Source organism: Harpegnathos saltator, unplaced genomic scaffold (genome assembly GCF_003227715.2).
Source record: "Harpegnathos saltator strain DR-91 unplaced genomic scaffold, Hsal_v8.6 scaffold184, whole genome shotgun sequence".
In the NCBI taxonomy this organism is placed as follows: Eukaryota; Metazoa; Arthropoda; class Insecta; order Hymenoptera; family Formicidae; genus Harpegnathos; species Harpegnathos saltator.
Genome location: NW_020229966.1, coordinates 87,133 through 105,544, shown reverse-complemented (window position 1 = coordinate 105,544; position 18,412 = coordinate 87,133). Strand labels below are relative to the sequence as shown.

The window sequence follows — 18,412 nt, the reverse complement described above, 5'->3', positions numbered from 1 at the left end:
GTGTGTATGGGTGAGTATGCACGCGCCGCACACCCGCAGCGGAGTTACGGTAATGTAACGTCGAGATGCATGCGCATCTAATTTAGACGCGTCCGACTCGCGCCGGCCGACGTACTCTCCCGGTAACTTGATAGACAGATTTTACGGGGCGCGCACTCCGCTATTTATAATATTGATGATGATGGATACCAAGCTGTGCGGAACTTTTAACGCGGTATTAACTTTTTAACAAGCCACTCGGCCAAACTTTGTTCCTCGCCGCAACAAGACTTTTATCATATCGCCCAAGTTTCTTCGGGCGATCCTTCAATATAAAAAGGCACCGCTCCGAAATGTGATAACGCCTTCTTAATGCGACATTGTTAATGTCGTCGTACATGAAATGTCACGCGAATGTGTCGACGATGATTCTGTGATCATTTTCCTCCGCGGAAGTGTCGCCGAAGCTCCGTCTCTCGCCCGGTACAGCCAAGTCCTTTGTTCGTTAAAAAATCTCTGAGGATAACCGTAACGCTCGTGTTTTGCCGAAACTGGATAAAACGGGAATTTCGGCTGGAGTCGCCAAGATATTCGCGTAGAATCATTCTCTACTACTGGTATACGTATCGCGGTATGGTGATGGGGAACTTGCGGGACCATTCGCAGCTTTCCGCGAGCTTCGTGTACATCGGTCGGTAAAGGCAAGCTCTCGCTTTGCGCCGTGACGCTTTGCCGCCGGAACGCGCGGCAACTTGCAGTGCTATCGAAATGTCGTTTTATTGAAAGTCGTCCGAAAGAGCGTTCGTCGATCACACAGAGAGAGGGTTAGACGCCGGAGAAAAGAGACGAGCCGATGAGGGACAAGTACGATATTTATTTGAACATCGATGCTCAGTTTATTTATAGCGTTTTTTAATACTGACACAGAATCATTCAACGTTCACAGCTTGTGTGGCTGTGTAGTAATGCCGTCGTGTACGATGATGAGAGGGGACGAAGGAGCGAATGACTGAAGAACTCGTATCTCGCTGGGATCGCTTCGAAGCATGTTGGCGCACGGAGGATATCGATAAGAACATCGCCGGGAATCTCAAGCTCAAGCTCGATGAGCGCGACGCGCGCTCGCGTCCGACATTGAAAAAATAACTTTTCACAGGGGCTGATAAGTTCGCCACAGGTGAAGCAGGAGGTTGACGAACACTGCGTAAAACTCGACGAAAGCCGCGTGATGATTGACGGCGCGCGCTGCGTTCCATTGATCGTGATGAACCGCGGCTTGCTTCTCACCTGCAAGGCGAAACGAACGAAGATTTAGTTGCGACGACAATTCAGAGACACTCGGGAGCCACGAGATTCATCGTGCATCCTCTCACACACGCGGAAACTACGTGCAGCACTGCGACGCGTCGCGGAGGGCTTCGCTTTGAACGATCTGCTATTCGCGTCGGAATTCGAGCAATTTTACCAGCGGCGAGACAAAGGAGGGCAAAATAAGAAAGAGGGAAAGAAGGTCGATATTACATTTTTAGAGAGGCACACGTGCACGCACAAAATCGCGCAAAATCGACGAGTAGCCGGGTCGGATCGCAGGATCCGTCGTCCAAAGCCGCCGACGCGAGGAGGGAGCAGATGGCGGAATGATGCGAGTGACGAATTTTGCGAACAATACATATTCCCCGTCCGTCGGGCCGCGGCGACGGCGTACATAACGCCATTTATCCACGCTGATTCCCCGTTGGGCGATTTTTTATTTAATTTACCATTTAGGACGTGAATGTGCACCGCGGTCGTGCTGAATTGGCTCACTGAGCACGTATACTCCCCGCTGTCAGTCTTTTTCGCTCGCTCGATGTGCAGCTTTGTAATCATGTTCTCGTTCGATCTGCAACAAAGAAAAAAAAAAACGGCCGCTGGATTACGCAATGTTGTCGCGCGAGACAGCGGCGTTCTTTCGCGCGTGTCGGCCTTCCGCGGTGTATCGCATTTTACCATAACGGAATACACAACCGCGCGTTAGAATACGTAATCTTCGTGCGGCTGGCTGTGTTTCGTCGCTGTCTCCCAGGGCTCGCAGGGGAGAAGAAGTTTGAAAGCGAGCAAAAGGAACGCATCCTCGCCGAGTAGTCCGACTAAGCGAATCGGTCGACACGCGGAGGTCGAATGAAAAATCGCTCGTGATGGCAATTTTATCGCAGCGACAATCTCGACGGGCGTTCCTCGGAGAGGCGGAGGGACGATCGCCGAACGGCGGCGCGCGCGACTCGCGACGGCGCGGCGCGGCGCCTCGAGCCGCGCGCGAACACGACGACACGCGGAGCGCGCGTCTCTTTCACCGCGCGCGCTCTCGCAGTTCCGCCGGAAAGAAAGATAAATGCTCGATCGTGCGCGCGAGTGTGTGTGCATATGTGTGCGCGCCGCGGCGTCTCGAGAAAAATCGATCGCGGCAAGTGCATTCCGCGAAGCGTTATCGAGGCTCGTCAACGCGCACAGCCTGCGGGCTTCGACGCGGTAATGCCGCTTCGCGTTGCGCTCCGCGGAGGAATAAGAGCGGCGGCTTGTCGCCCCGTGCTCTCATGTGTGTAGACAACGTCTACACACAGGACACACAGACACACACACACGCACACACATGTATGCTTGCGCGCATGCAGATCGCCGGGCTGTATGCATCCATCTCGGGAAGCTCTCTTCGATCCATCGCCGCTTACGATTTATGCTCACCCATTAACGTGATAAACGTTGACGTGATCCGGCAACATCTCACCATTTTTCCGCCAGACGGGATACGGTACCCTCGAGTCGGGGCAGGATGGCCGGACAACGCACGATAGCTCGATACCGCTTCCGGTCTTGTAGTATCGGTCCCGCAGCTCGTGCCTGGCCTCGTCGACGATTCTAATATCCGGCGCTGTAAAATCACAAACGTGCGCCGTATGGACAGTATCGGGTCGGTGGTCCCCCGACGACGAGACATATGTCTCGCCCTCGTTTACTAGCGTCTCTACTCTTTGGGTTTCTTCCTGCGTGTCATACATGTTGCTTTCTCTCTCTCTCTCTCTCTCTCTCTTTCGTTCTTTATAGCATAACTCTCGTGCCACGCCCGAACGTGAATCGGTAGAATGCAGTTTAATTAACGAAAGTAAAACACGTACATTGATCGCGCAAAATCTGGGAAAGCCAGCTTCCGGGGGGCGGCGGTGGAGGGGCGGGGGTTGTATCAAATCCCGTAAATCTCGACGACCAACGCCACGCAGCGCGAATTTTCGACCGGGACGTTGCTTCACAGCCGCTCTCTTTCTCTTCGTCTCTTCCTTCTCTCTCTCCCTCTCTCTCTCTCTCTCTCTCTCTCTCTCTCTCTCTCTCGTGTGCGCGCGTGCGCACGCGTTTACGTAGTCGACATTCGTAATTAAGCCGGTATAAGAGAACAGTTTCCGCCGTGAAGTTAGCGGGAGCGCAAGCGAACGAGCGAGCGCGCGCGCGCGCGCGCGCTGCAATATTGGCGCGTACGGCTGTATTCGTTGACGCGCGAGGTAAGTCAGGTGAAATAAAGTTCCGTCTTGTAGCGCCGCCGCTACGTGACGCAACTGCGGCTGACTTGTTTTCGCTAGAGCGAGGGGGAGAGACGCCGCAAGATTTTCTTGCAGTAATTGAATCGTAGCGAGGACGGAATTTAAATTCGCGGCTGTTCCCCGGCTCGAGGCGCGCGCGCGCGCGCGATTCGCAATGGGCGTGCGCGCGCGCGGGGTTGCGAACGAAGATGGAAAATGAGATGCGTGCGTGCGTGCGTGCGTGCGTGCGTATATGCCGCGGCGCCACGACGCCGCCGGGTTACATAAACACCCCGCAATCGGCTCGAAAACAAGCCCCCAACGGGGTCGTCTAAAACACGTACGCGTGAAACACGTAGATCTGAGTTACGTGAGGGAGGAAAGAAAAATACATCACGCTGACCGGGCCGCTACTTTATGGGGGATGAGCCGGATTCTGTGATTCTGCGGATTTTGCGATTGAATTCCATTCCGCTCGTATAAAAGGTGACACACACACGCGCGCGCGCGCGCGCGTGTGAGATGTCCCGATTACGTCGAGCGGACACGCGACGTACGAGAGAGAGAGAGGTAGAATGAGAGAGACCTACGAGTAGCGAGTTAATGAAAGAAATTATCGAGCGGGTACGCGTAACGAATGGGTGAATTATCAAGTTGGCGTGACGATTAATAAGTCGTCAGATACGATCGGGAACATTTGTCGGGACGCTTCACGAACTAATTACTCAAACGTGGCGTTATTTATTCGGCCCCCGGGGTTCTAATTTCGCCACGCTCCTCGTTGACTAATGCTCCGCATCGTCGCACTGCATCTCTCTCGCGCTCTCGCAACCCCGTCGGGGTAATACATACCGCACTGTCCGCGATAACATCCGCAAATGTTTATTTCTCGTTACACGACTACGTAGCGTATCGTCAGATATTTCGCGAGCGAGCGGCGCTCTCAGCAAACGAGCGCGACTTCCTTTTTTGACATAAGCCGCGGCTCATGAAGCTGGATGGTGGTCGAACGTACGGAAGAAAGCGCGCAACGAGCCGCACGGTGACGAGAGCAATCAAACTGGTCGGACAAGCGCGGACCGAGCGAAGAACTTGGTTTCATCACACGACCGGATAGAACTTTGCGATATCGGGCGAGAGAAACGCACGATTATCCCACCCGCGCTTCGTTCTCTGTCCATTCATTCTCTGTCCCTTTTCCTCCGTCCCGTGTCGTAAAAAATCCGGCATTACCGAGAACGGTGACGTTCGTAACCAACATCCGCGGCGGGTGCGTGTTGACCTGGCAGACGTACACCCCATGATCCTCCCTCCGCACGCCGGAGATGGCCAGTCTCCAGTTGTTCGGGTACTGGAATCTCACGCTGTACCTCGAGTCCGAGGTGTGAGTGGTGTTGTCGAGAGTCAGGAGGGACGCCCAGTCGGCGTTCCGTCGCAGCCACATGACCTGTGCGAAAATACCCGCGTCTTAGTCTGCCGCTCGCGCTCTATGAATGCGCGCGCCGTGTACGCCATTTACCATTATACCATTTACCATTACACCATTTACCAGTGCACTTGTGCGACCTCGGATCTTAACACGTACACGCGTTAGGCTGAAAAGCGGCAGCGTGCCGGGACTCGGCCGATGGGAACAGCGAGGTGTGCATGACGCCGACTGAGAACAGTCGCGGGCGGAACTGACGTCGGAATCGGTGACGGTGGGATCGAACGAAACGTATAGTCGGGCCCGAGAGTGCGTGTCCTTACAAGCTTGACGATCGCGCACGAGTAACTCTGCTGATGGCAGCCGTTGCCATCGTTAGTCGCACTGAACACGCGGCTTTGATCTTACGCGTGCTATTGCGTGCATGAGTGAGACGGGGAAAGTCCCCCGGGCTACTCCCGGCAGGTGGTAATACGCAGAGCGGATATCGTTAGAAGCTAACAACGCGTCCTCGTCGGCCGATATTAGCGTGAATGATTGATCGCCAGGTGTGTGCGTGTGTGTGTGTGTGTACCTTCTTGCCGGAGAGCATGGCCACGCGGCAGTCGAGCAGGGCAGTCGCGCCGAGGTGCAACGCCACGCTTTGCGACCCGTTGATACCCTGGCCATCCGCATTCTCGAAGTACGGATTCCAATCTGTGACACGGTGATGCCGCAAGCGCGGCACTCGCAACGGCGGCAGATTGGCGGTTATCTCCTCTGAAACACGTGTATCGACAAACGAATTATCGGCGCGCTCCTACTTGGCGCGCTGCACTTTTGCCGTATTTTCCATTTAGAGCGAATCGAGCGTACGATTACCTACGGTCTACGGTCTGACGGCTGGGCGAGGGGCTGGGAGAGGGGAGAGGAGCGGAGAAGAGAGACGAGCGCGGTAAATGTGACACAAAGGGGATATGAAACTTTCTCATCCCTTCGCTCCCGTTACGCACGCGACACACAGTTGCGGGATGATGAAAATGTTTCTTTTTCTCCCAACGGGCCAGGGGGAGAGGGCGGGGCGCGCGCGACAGCATTAGCATCTTCCAGCGTTTACGCTGTCATTGGCCTGGCGCCCTCGCAAAGCGATTACCTTTTCGGGGAAGAAGAGGGGGGGGGGTTTGCATTGTTAGCCACACGTAGAAGAAGCGTAGGATAAAGATTCGATCTATGTTTCTCACGATACAATCTCGGCCGAGATTTTCGCGTAAGCCGGCCGACACATCCAGCTCGAATGGCGCGGCTGTAATGGGATTCTCGCGAAAACGCGAGATTCGCGTTGAGAGGCATGAAAAAGGCGCGAGTGCGTTGTGCATGTAAGTTCGGCTGGATTGTGTACTCGCCACGCTGTGATCGTTTTATGCATCCGCCGCGCGCCGTCCGTCGCGCGGCTCTCTCCTCCCACACTCGAGACAACATATTACACGTGCGGATTCCGAATGCTCGTGGGAGCGCGAGTGCACCTTTCTTTCTCTTCTTTCCCTTCTTTTCTCCTTTTCTTTTTTGCGATCAGATATACCGCGACATTTATTTCTTCCGTAGGCTTGCTCGCAAGAAGTTGATTCAATCGTCGCGACGGAATTTCGTCCCGTGCAACTTTGTACGCGCCGTAAAAAAGAAGGTGCCGCGAAGCTCTTGTGTATATATATATATATATATATACGACACGTTGTAAACTTTATTATCGAAATATGTCTGGAAATACGTCGTGAAATTTTTCATAGTACGAAACGATATATCACGCGCGCGCAATATCGTCCACCCCGCAATCGCTCCGATGAAGCTATTGGACGTTTGGTTTTAATCACGAGAAGAGAAATTTTCGTTTCGAGCGTTTTACTTGTTCCCCCCCCTTTCTCTCTCTCTCTCTCTCTCTCTCTCGTATCTTCTCCATCGTGACAGATTGATTCCCGCACGACACGTGACTTTACAGCGCGTTTGTTTTAAAGCTCAATCTCTTGTCGTATTCGCGTTGTGAAATCACAGGAGCGCGCGACGATTAGCAGTGAAATGCGACCGCTTTCGAGTCAACGCGAGGCAATATCTTTCTGAATGCCGTAGGACAGCGGAAGTTTGAAATAATCGAGATTGACGAGCGAGAAGCGAGGGAGCGGTCGAGCTCGAATCGGGGAGCGAATGTGTTTTAATTAAAAAAACAGTAAAGGGTGGAGCGAGATGGACGGGGGGCGGCATCGTAAAACGAACGATATTCGGCCAAATAATAGATACGGAGATTCCTCTTGTTCCCGCTCTCCTCTCTTCTTTTCTCTTTCTCCCTGTCTCTTTGTCTTCTATCATCCGCTAACCATTAAATGGTATTAAGTATTTCAAATGGACGAACATTTCACGATTCGAACGATTTTCAGCCGCGTTAAAGATCGGATGAAGGAGAGAAAATCCTCGACTCTCCTTCATCCGGACACGAAGCAAACGCGCGAAGGAATAAAAGGACGCCAGATAAAGCTGCAGCCGGTTAACCTTCTGACCCTTTATTTCGCACGCTTGGTAACCGCACGGAGGTTTCGCCGCGCAGGTTGCGAAGCACTCAGAAATTTTACGGACACTCGAAACACAAAAGCTACAATTATGCTGTAATGGCGAGCAGGTGGCTTCGCCGCAACGAACGACACGGCGTTGGAAAGTTGCGGGCTAAGGTGTACCGGCGGTGTATTTTACGCCGCCAACGTTTCTCCGTCGCGCTTTGTGTATTGTTTCACGGCTCGCACGAACTTGGAATTTCCGCGAGGACCGCAACTATTGAGTGCAATAACGTTGAGTGAAAGGGAGAAGTGGTGAGGGGAGGGTACTATGTCGGTCACTCGAGTACCGTCGAGCGCGAAGGCGTCCCTCCGATCGGTGAGTGAATTTTAAGGAGAGAAAATACGCGTTTTCAATTTCTTTTCTCCGCGCTCTAGAAATCCATCCGTCATATCCCCCTTCGACAGCGATAATCGGCAGTTTGAACCTAACCGCGACGAAGAGGGATGAGGGAGATGCGAGAGAGAGAGAGAGAGAGAGAGAGAGAGAGAGAGATACTTTGGGAAATTTTCTTCCGCGGGCCGCTGCGGCGAAATCGCAAGAACCGTCGAGACGGCGACGGTAGTTTCTTAGGCGAACCTTGAAAAATCGCTTGACCGAGTATCTTCCAGGTCCGCGAACGACCTAACATGTATCCTGGCGAGAGTGCGTTACGGCACTTTCTTACGATCCCGAGGTCCGCCTCGGGTCAATCCCTGATTTTCTTCATGGCTGTCGAAAGCCCGGATGTTCTGATACGAGCTTGCGTGGAGAGGCAGCGGAGAGACACTATGATTTTATACGAGCCTCGAGAGTCTCCTGCTTCTCTCTCTCTCTCTCTCTCTCTCTCTCCCTCTCTCTCTCTCCTTCCCTCTCTCTTATATCTCACTCACTCTCACTCGCGAGCACGATCGTATTCGATATCGCGTCCGCAAATTACGATTACGATAAACGATTCTTCGTCGTCACGTGTCTTTACAGCTGGAACTTTGTGACTGATCTGATTTGTTCCAGTCGATGGAGGGAATTACCCATCCGTTATTGATTCGATTATACGGAAGCGTTCAGAGAGAGAGAGAGAGAGAGAGAGAGAGAGAAGACTAAATGTCTTCGGCAACGTTCATACCTTTGTCCCTTTCAGTCTTCACGGTTCGCGCCTTAATCAGATGAGCGAATTAAGGGATCGCAGCTTAAAGAATACCGTTTTAATCACCCGTCGCAGTGCGGGTTTTATAGCCGTTCTTAGGAAACTGCGCGATTTGTCACGAGAGCCCCGAGCTTGCAATGTCTCGTTGTACATTTAATCGAGTTATTACGTCGCGTTCGATCGATTAATTACGATATTCTTGCAGCGATCGATACATCATTAATGGCCGGGGAATGTTAAGCGGGAAATGATATCCGCTTAATGAGCAGATAATTCGCCCGAGGTAATTTGATGTGTCTTTGTTAATTTACGCAAACATGTTTATTATTATCAACGCGCGAATTATTCTCGCATACGGTCGCGGCAATATTTCACCGATCGACATTTCGCTGATGCCACAAACGGAATGTACTTTACGTATCTTTACAATTTTATTGTCGCGGCCGTTCGTGAATTCTCAGCTTGCCTGCTCGGTCGGTCGGTCGGTCGAAATGCAGCGAAGATATATCGACGGTTGGACGGATTAAGAGAACGCGGGAAATGTACATTTCGATACTCGCAGTACTATCAATTTATTAATATCCGATCGAGGCAGCGCGAGATCGAGCTCAACGGAGTAGAGAATTAAATGTCCCTCGCAATAGTCGCGATATTTCAGACTCGTTGAATCCCTCCGCTGTCGTTCCTCTCCTCCTTACTTTTCCGCCGTTTATCCGTATGTGCGCGATTTTCAACCAGTACGAATAATTGTAAAGTGGAAGCGCTGGTAAAAGGTCATCGCTCAGGCGAAGCGTTAAATTCCTGAATGGAATCGATGTTGATTTACCAATTATACGCGAGAGAGCTACAAAAGTGCTGGTTAATCTGTCGCGTGAGCAATTATCTGTCTATTGAAAATGTATACGGTGTCTGATTCACGGAGAGAGAGAGAGAGAGAGAGAGAGAGAGAGAGGGGGGGGAGGAAGGAACAGCATCTCACGTACGACCCCTCTTAGCGGGATTAACGCAGTATATAAGTGAAATATACGATGGTCGATGTCCTTGTTCGTTTTTCTTTCTCTTATTTTACACCACAAAGCATTCTTATGTAGCAATTATGAGCGCTCATGCGCGTGTGCGGTCTCATATTCGTAGCCCGCTGCATCCTGCTGCCTGGGGGAGGAATCCTTTGTTTTTATTTATACCCCCCGCCGTCTGATTTGATAGACAATAACCACATTGAAAAACAAACGGGTAGAAGGATTCCGATTGAATTGAGCTTTGAAATTGTTGCTTGGGGAGGCGCGCCGGGGACGAGGCGAGAGCCCCGGCGTGCGTCGATGTGTGGAGTAGGTAGCAAGATTCGCGGATAGCGCGATATTCTCGTTTCTACCTTAATATGAAAACGCTCGAGAGTCTCAGCAGCGCGGCTCCAACTTGATTATTCACGGTTCGCCTGAAGAACGCGTTTTGCCTGCCGATTTGAGCGGACTTCTTTTTTTCCCCCATCTTCTCTTTTTCTTCTCTCTACATATGCAATAGCCGGCAGATTAATTTATTACTGCATCCGACATCGTGTTTTTCTTCTTTTACGCTCACGGGACAAACATTTTATCCGGCCCGGATGTACGTTCGATTTAACGCGCGGCGACGATCTCGCTGGAAATTTCGCTACAATCTCGCAGCAGCGCGCGAGGTAACGCACGAACGGCGAGGAAGGTAACGAACGGAGGTAGTAACAGCGGAGAGCGAGCCGCGAGAGGGAATCCGAGTGATTTACGTTTCTCTTTTCCACGAGGGTGCGAGCACTCACGGGGAATAATTCGTGCCTTCGCGTTTTTAATTGTGCCCGGGCTCTCGGGGGCGGTCGGGACCTAACGGAACAATTGGCGGGTCCTGCGAGAGTGCGTGTGAAACGCAGCCGCGCTCGCGATGCGCAACGTGTGTTAAGCCGGCTCGCCGAGATTTTAGTGCCACTAAAGCGACTGGTGCGCGCGTTACGCGTTCTACATATAATCCGCTACGTAAACGCGAATCGGCAGCTGCGCTGCTGCCTGGGACGAGAAACGCCGCCGCTGTGCCTGCCGTTGAGTCTGCGTGTAAAAGCGCGGCGTGCGTTTTCCGCGACTCTGTGCTCGATACACAACGTTAATTATTTGTGGCGTAATAAAAGCGCATAAAACACAAATGAACGAACGAACGAACGAACGAACGAACGAACGAACGAAGGAACGATTGATGATTCTGGAATCCGGCTGCGGGAAGCGGTGACACGGCGGTGATGAGAGAAAGGGTGTTGGACGGGAAATGAAAGAGAGAGCGGAGAGAGAGAGAGGGAGAGAGAGAGAGAGAGAGAGAGAGAGAGAGAGAGAGAGAGAGAGAGAGCGGAAAATTTCCTCTGACGACGATTCCTGTAAAATTTCACGTTATTCGGTCGAGGTACTTTACGAGTCGTAATCGTCGTTACGTCTGAGAATAAATTGCTCCGCGGCGGAGTAGGTAATCGGGTGGATAAGGTGGGCTGGCAGGCAGGCAGCGTTGCGTTACACGGGTCTCGGTAATTATAACGCACGATAACGTCCGAGCGCGCGCGCCTTCGAGATTTCAGCGATTTCAGTTGTTTGTCACGCGGTCGCAAGTGACCGCGAGTTAGCGACTGCGCTAAATTAACGCTGCAGTCATACCGCGGGTGTCTCGCGAAATAGTCGACGTACGTCGCGAATTACGATGACACGACCGGGTCTCTCCGGTCGTACGACTGTTGAATTATAAAGCGGCCAAATTCCGTGCGTAGCGGGGCGGGGGGGGGGGGGGGACGAAAAATTCGGGCAGCCGCGCGCGTGTCAGTCGGGCCGGGACTCTGGTCGGGACTACCGTTGACGTGCGCGCGATCGATTAGCCGTATTGTTAATTCGCCCGGCGAGCGATCCGATCGAAAACGCGGAAAGAGAGACGTCGGTCGTGTGCTGTTCGCATGAGTCGACCGCTACGCCGCGGATGATTAATGACACACCTGCCGCGGTGGCGTTTAACACGACGGAACACGACGCGACACAACGCTCGTTCATAGCGCTCGAGCTTGTCCGTAAGCACTTTTGCGTACGAAGCGAAGGAATTAACTTGCGAGATTGTGAAACGGTTCGGTGCATAGCGAGAGAGCGGCGGTACGATATGTAAACGACGTTAAACGAGCATTACGAGCCATTCCAACGTGGCGTTCGGAGATACGGTAATATCTTGGTGCATCATGGTGCACTTTTGTGCCACAGTTTCTATCTCCTGCTCTCTCTCTCTCTCTCTCTCGCTCTCTCTCTCTCTCTCTCTCTCTTCTCTTCTCTTCTTTTCTATCTCCTTATCCCCTGCTTGTCGTCCCTTTATAAGCATCAAACACTCCGTACACGTTATAACGATGCACGCGATAACGATCGATAAAAGCGGTTCTTAAAACGTGCCAAACAGACGCAACGTCAATGCGTCCTCTTGCGCGAAGAAACGCGTGCCATAGCAGTCGCATACGCTCGTGAGAGCGCGACGTTAATTAAAAGCACGTCCATTAGGCATTCGGTGGCGTATAATGAAAAAAGTTGGAAATCGCCATACGCGCCCCGTCCATTAACGCTAATGGGGAGCGGTTGAAGCCGCGCGAGCGGGAAAATCCGTCCTTTCGCGGCGCTTCTCAGATTGAAGTATTTACGAAGGTGTTTCATCGTCGATCCGCGGACAATTCTTATCGATTATCGTCGATCCCTTCGCGCGTAGCTCCGCGGGGAAGCTTGCTTGGCAGTAGCCGTTAATTGCGACGAGGCTCTGTCTTAATTGGGATGCGGGGACGAATGAGCGAGCGAGGGAACGAACGAGCGAACGTTCGCCGTTTAAAGTGACCGAATTTAAATTTTACGATTATCCGACGAGGAAGGCAAGGAGAGGGGGAGGAGAATCGGATCCCCGAGCGGTGACCTCCGGGTTTCATCAGCGTTCGAATAATACGGATACTCCGCTCGTGAGGGCCGCGAGCCCGAGATAATAAGATCTGTGAAAACGTTCGGCGTCCGCGTTACTAATTTGACGCGCTTGTACCAACTCGTTTACGTGGCGCCATTTGCATGCTCTAAAAATTAATGTCATTCACCCGCGTCTCGCTGCCGCTCCGGGACCGCTCGCGCTCGTCAGTCGTCGTCGGGGATAGCCACACACCGTGAAGAAATAATTTCTCGCGCTGAGTGACTAGTTTTCTCCCGGTTGTGCTGTTCTCTCCTTTCCTCAAATTCACCCTCGTACGTGCAGACCCTCGTGTCTCCGAGCGCAGTCTCCGGATGTAACAATGCTGCACTCATCAATTGTTATCAACGATCGTGTGCGCGTTATCCAACGGCTAATAGTCGTCCAGTTCATCGAGCGTTCCGTTGGCTGACGAGAGTTGCCTGACGAGCGAATAAGTGCTCGTTATGCCCTGTCGGAGATTATTTATGAGTCGATCGGCGGAATAGAATAACAAGTGCTTGACCGTTCTCACGTTTCTCATCCGATCCATCCGGAGTACCATCGACCCTATTTACGTGAAAGGAAAGGCACCGAGAGCGCCGCTCGCATACGCTCCGAAAAGAAGTCCACAATCCCTTCGGTCCCCGGCGCGAAAGCGAGCGAGCTTTCTTCATCCCACGTTCCTTTCCATCGCTCATGCGAATCCGAGGCAGCAGTGGCAGCGGTGCGCGCTCGAACGGCCGTTTCGGCTGGGTTACGACGATCGAGGTCACAGAGGTCACACCGACGTAATAAATATACATCCAGAAGACCATTTGTTTTCGTACATTGCCTTATGGCAGGAATGCTACCATCGCCGAAGACGCTCCACCATCAGTCTTGTCGCTCGTTTTTCATCGGCCGGTCTCGCCGAGCCTGTTGATGCTTCCGCGATCCTTCCGTCCCGGGATGAGACGTGTTCGCTCGTCGGGAGTTGCTCGAATATTTTGCGCTCAAGGTCCGTCGCCGCAAGTCCAATTTGCGAAGTAAGTCGGGCGACCGTTCGACCAGCCGTCAGACCCTCGAGAAACACCGTAAGGGACCTCCTGCGCGCACGGAAACGGGTCCACGTTATTCTTTTTCTTTTTTCTTCTTTCTTCTCTTCGGTGTACTTTATGCGACAAGCGCTGTCGCGTCGATCGCGCATTTTACGTCGGTATTACCGGCCGGATCCGTCGCGCTTCTCGATACAATTTTTATAACGCGTCAAAGACGAACCGGCGATGCTAAGTGAGATGGCACGCGAAGAATTCGGAGCGTTCGGTCCTCGTCGCTCGGAGAAGCTCGTCGCTGCAAAACTGTCGCGAGTCGTCTTAGATAAAACGTCGGTTATGCGCGACAAGATCTCGCGTCGGGAAACTTTGCGATACCAACAACGTGAGTCTTCCTCCCTCCCTCCCTCCCTCCCTCCCTCCCTTTCTTCCTTCCTTCCTTCCTTCTTGCTTGCCTTCCACCGGCAAGGATGCTGAAGTCGCGAAAGTTGTAATTGCGCTCGCAAGTAACGGACGGATGTGAGTCATCAGTTAACGCGAAAACCGGCGCCACACGAGCTCTGCGAGACGTGGTTTATTAAAACGAGGAATGATCCGGGCCGATTCATCGGCCCCGTGCGAAGGATGCGGACAGGTGCGACGCCACGCCAATCCTGCCGCGAGACGACACACCGGCGAGTCGCAATGGCAAAACTTTGCATGTAATCTCTGCAAGGTAACCCCGACGTGCTCTCCCCCTCCTAACCGATGCGCGATATTAAATCCTACATGGGCGTAATTCTACACCCTCTCTCTCCCCCTCCCACCGTCTGTATGCGTTCGTTCGCCCTTGTTCCTGCGTTCCCGTTACCTTGACGCAAAACGCTCAAGTATTCATGCAGTTTCGTTCCTCTCACACAACTTGCACCATCAAAATTAGTCGCTGTAATTGGATCGCTATTTCCGCGACGGAGGAGGATTCTCGCCGCCGGACGTTACGAATGTTGCCGGGGAACGATACAGCAGAAGGAAGAGCTCATTTTCGTGTAATTTAATTATTATCGTTTTATCCGCTGCGAGGTATCGCGTTTAAAATTGTTCGTCTCCCTCCGTCCCATCATACATCTCTCTCGCTTTCTCCCTCTTTTAGCTCCTTTATCTATGTCTCTCGCTCCCTCGCAGAATATGGAATTTTTAATTTTCAACTCGTCGGCTAAGGTAACTGATAAGACATTTTAATCTTGTACAACGTATATAAGCGTCGAGCAATATTAGGAAACATTTCTATTCGCGGGTTTATATCGTCACTTTCGCGAATCGCGCGAGTCGCTCGACCGTATAAAGTTACAGCTGTATTTTTATCATTGGATGATACGGAGAGTGGAGGCGCGCCATGTTTTCGCGACGATACTGATAATTTAAATATTTAAATAAATTGAGAGTGATAATTTAAATATTTAAATAAATAAATAAATATAAAAAAATAAATTGATTAAAAATAAATACATGCGAGCGGGCGCTTTTCGAAAAGCGTTTATTGGCCAGCGAAAGGTATCTTCTCTTTTTTTTTCACGCGGAATTCTTTTATATATAATATATATATGAAAGATAAATATAATTTATATATATATATATATATATTATTAATTTGAATATATTATTAGTTTGATATATGAATATATATTATTAGTTTGAATATTGTATATAATATTCTGTCATATATAACATTCTTATATGTGACATTCGCGCGCCGCATGTATTTGCGATTTGATTGTCCGTACGACGAAAATATATACGAGTTTAATTGCGCGACGTAACGTATAGGTCAACATGAGCAGAGATCCACTTCCTGCCACCTCGTATTCCGCGCGTTCCGCGCGCGCACGCTTCATTACAAACCAGAAGTTCGCTATACACCATAACTGTCTGTTCGCCCGGTATCCCCGCTGGCCCCTCCTCTCTAATGTTGCTTCGTTCGACATCACAAATACTACAAAGGGATCCTCGTCAAGGGCGTTGCTTCGGAACAATTGTTATGTTAATGTACGACCGAAATATCCCTATCGATTCCTAACTGTACCGCTTTCAGAATTTGGGCATCATTTGTGATGCAGGTCACGCGCGATACGCCGCGCGTATTGTTATAAAATACAGTAAAAGAAATTCAGGATCGCATCCCCACAGCTCACGGCGGAAATGTCGATCGGGGAGTTCGAGTCCATTCCGGAGAAGCCTAGATTTGATTGATCAGTTTCACTCACAATCGGTTACACGGGGAGCAATCTCTCGTACAAAAGCGTATTCTCTTTGAGCGTTAGAAGGGTGATCGAGTTGCTCGGGAAAAGAAAATGTTGCGGTGCAAGATGGCGCGCGAGCAAGATGGCGGGTGTCCGACGCGAAACGGCAGGTCGGATCGTTAAAACCGCGAAAACGTCGTTATCCACTTCGTTAAATTCATTCGCCTTGTCAACGTGCGCATTACGCGCGCTTGATGTCTGCCTCGCACGTTGTTCATTACAATGATCCGAGCCGAACGTGATACAACGTAAATGAGATCCGGCCGTTAACTACTCTCGTAACGGTATGCGTTAGCGATATCGACGCGTTACTCAATTCCTGTTCGGGCTTCAAGCACGGATGTTATAGTAAACCGTTTTAACGCAATAGTCTGGCCGAATATTGACGAAAACTACTTAAATCATATCGACGCGCTGCAACGCGAATTCTGTGTTGCATACGTTTTCAGGTATAATCGGAAGTTGAAGCGCGCCGTGCCATGAAGATATTGGCTGGGTCCGATGGCTGATCGATACGTCAAATTGTTTGCGTAAATGCATAAAAATAATGCGAAATCGTACAGCGTGACTATCGCGGCGCGGCGCGGCGCGGCGCGGCGTTCCGACAACGCGCGAGAATGAGCGCGCAACGCTGCGTCGGAGTGTCAATATTGTTTTAATTATCTGCGCTGACGGGAAAAATATAAAAGAGAATACAACGGTATCCGGCACTTACTCGCGCGCGGCCGGTGATAATATTGAATGAAGCGCTCGCGCGGAATTTGCAAAGATCGATATCTCCGGCCGGCCGGCGGCGCCGGCGGAGGCGATCGTAATTTTCGGGAAAAAAGTTATTTTCCGAATCTCGCTGGCGCTGGCTGGATACCGGCGAGACGCGAAGATTTGATTTCCAATTCTCAGTGTGACGTTACCTCGAAGCCATAAAATGCATGGTGCGAGCGGGCAACGGCAAACTTCGCAAATAGTTCCGGACAGTATGCAGGTATGCAGTCTCTGCACTTACGCGCTCGCACACACGCCGCGAAGTGCTACGTACTTGCGCAATCGAATGACAAGTCGCAAACGAGTTTTGAATTGAATATTTCATCGGCCGACTTCGACGGGCTACCCCGACTACGCAACTTCCTCGTCTCTCGACAAAAGAGCCGGTATCGCGCACGTACAAACTGTGATTCGCTCGATTCTTCGCCGTCGAGAGTTTCGAGTCTCGCGACACGACGCGACAGGGCAGGACGCATCATGACACAGGACGATGCGACTCGGCTGGACTTGACTCGGCTCGCCTCTGAATCGACGTGACCATCCCACAACACAAATTATTCTCCCTGCTTGTCACATCGTTTACATCGGCCGATCGTTAGTGCGGCGAGTGGCTTGTATCAACCATATTTATTCACTTATGCATCCACGCTCGTGCACGCTCGAATAAACATACATTGTGTGTGTGTGTTTGTGTGTCGCGCACACAGCAAGATATCGACCGGCTCGTTTATCAAGCAAACCGTAACAATTATGTCCCTAATTCGATATTTCGGCGAACGCGGTCTTTCGCGGAGGAAATTTCATTGCGAGCGTCGTGTTCGATCCTATCGAGTGTCTATACGGCGAGAAAGACGTGTAAAAATATACGACGAACGGCGGAAAAGTATTTCTCTTATCTCCGCGGCAAGTAAAAACCATTCGAGACTTTCCCATATTTACAGACAGAGTTACGACAACTTTAATGCGATGAAACCGCGGCGACCGCGGCGGTGATGCTAGTGGTGGCAACGGCGGTTTTTCCAAAATCCTTGTGATGAAATTGCATTGCATTACCGTAAGTGCGGCTTTCGAGAAGCGATCTTGGCGATGAACGGATTAGACTTTCATGAGGATTTGAGAACAGGCAGCCGTACATGTTACTCCAAACAACTTAGTATAATGCGAACGCTATTACGCGCGCGCGCGCGCAAGAGAGAGAGAGAGAGAGACAGAGGCGAGTTACGCAGTGCCGTGCTCCCGTCGCGTGCGAAAATGACTTTTCTGCGAATCTAAAAATCGATAAGACGAGAACGAGCAGAAAAGTCAACTGAACGCTGCACATCCTCATGCACTTCCGTATCGTATTTTTGGTGCCCCTTTATAGTCGTACCTTATATTTTACGTATACATGTATATAATACTTTTATTTACTTTACGTACACTTTAATATACCCTCCGCGCACAGAGGGAATTGTTTGACGTCCCAAGTTAATAACGGTACCACGGTACAAAGAGGTCGAACGACATTACGACGTTCGAAATGTAAGAAGGCGCGTTTCGAGCGCGCAACTCTGCGACTTTTTTCCTCCGCCATGTTCGTCGACGAGACTCCCGAAATTGTACTTGCATGAAGGTCCCGGGTATGTACGGCTGAATACAGACGGACGACACGACTCTTTAAAGCCTAATCGGTTCGACCATCGAAATCCGAGCGTTGCTACGACGGACGGACGGACTGCCGCGCGTCG

The 18,412-nt window shown here is 51.2% G+C and overlaps 1 protein-coding gene across 1 annotated transcript in view; it reads right to left on the bottom strand.

The window, feature by feature from the left end:
- Window positions 1-839: 839 nt before the first annotated feature.
- LOC105183137 (zwei Ig domain protein zig-8) overlaps window positions 840-18,412 on the bottom strand; it is a 30,014-nt gene continuing 12,441 nt past the window's right edge. Inside the window, exons 3-7 of the mRNA XM_011141042.2 lie at window positions 5,528-5,712; window positions 4,761-4,974; window positions 2,701-2,887; window positions 1,740-1,861; window positions 840-1,266 (exon numbers count right to left, since the gene is read on the bottom strand). Coding sequence (XP_011139344.1) covers window positions 1,130-1,266; window positions 1,740-1,861; window positions 2,701-2,887; window positions 4,761-4,974; window positions 5,528-5,712 — 845 coding nt within the window. The 3' untranslated portion in view covers window positions 840-1,129. The remainder of the gene's footprint in view (window positions 1,267-1,739; window positions 1,862-2,700; window positions 2,888-4,760; window positions 4,975-5,527; window positions 5,713-18,412) is intronic.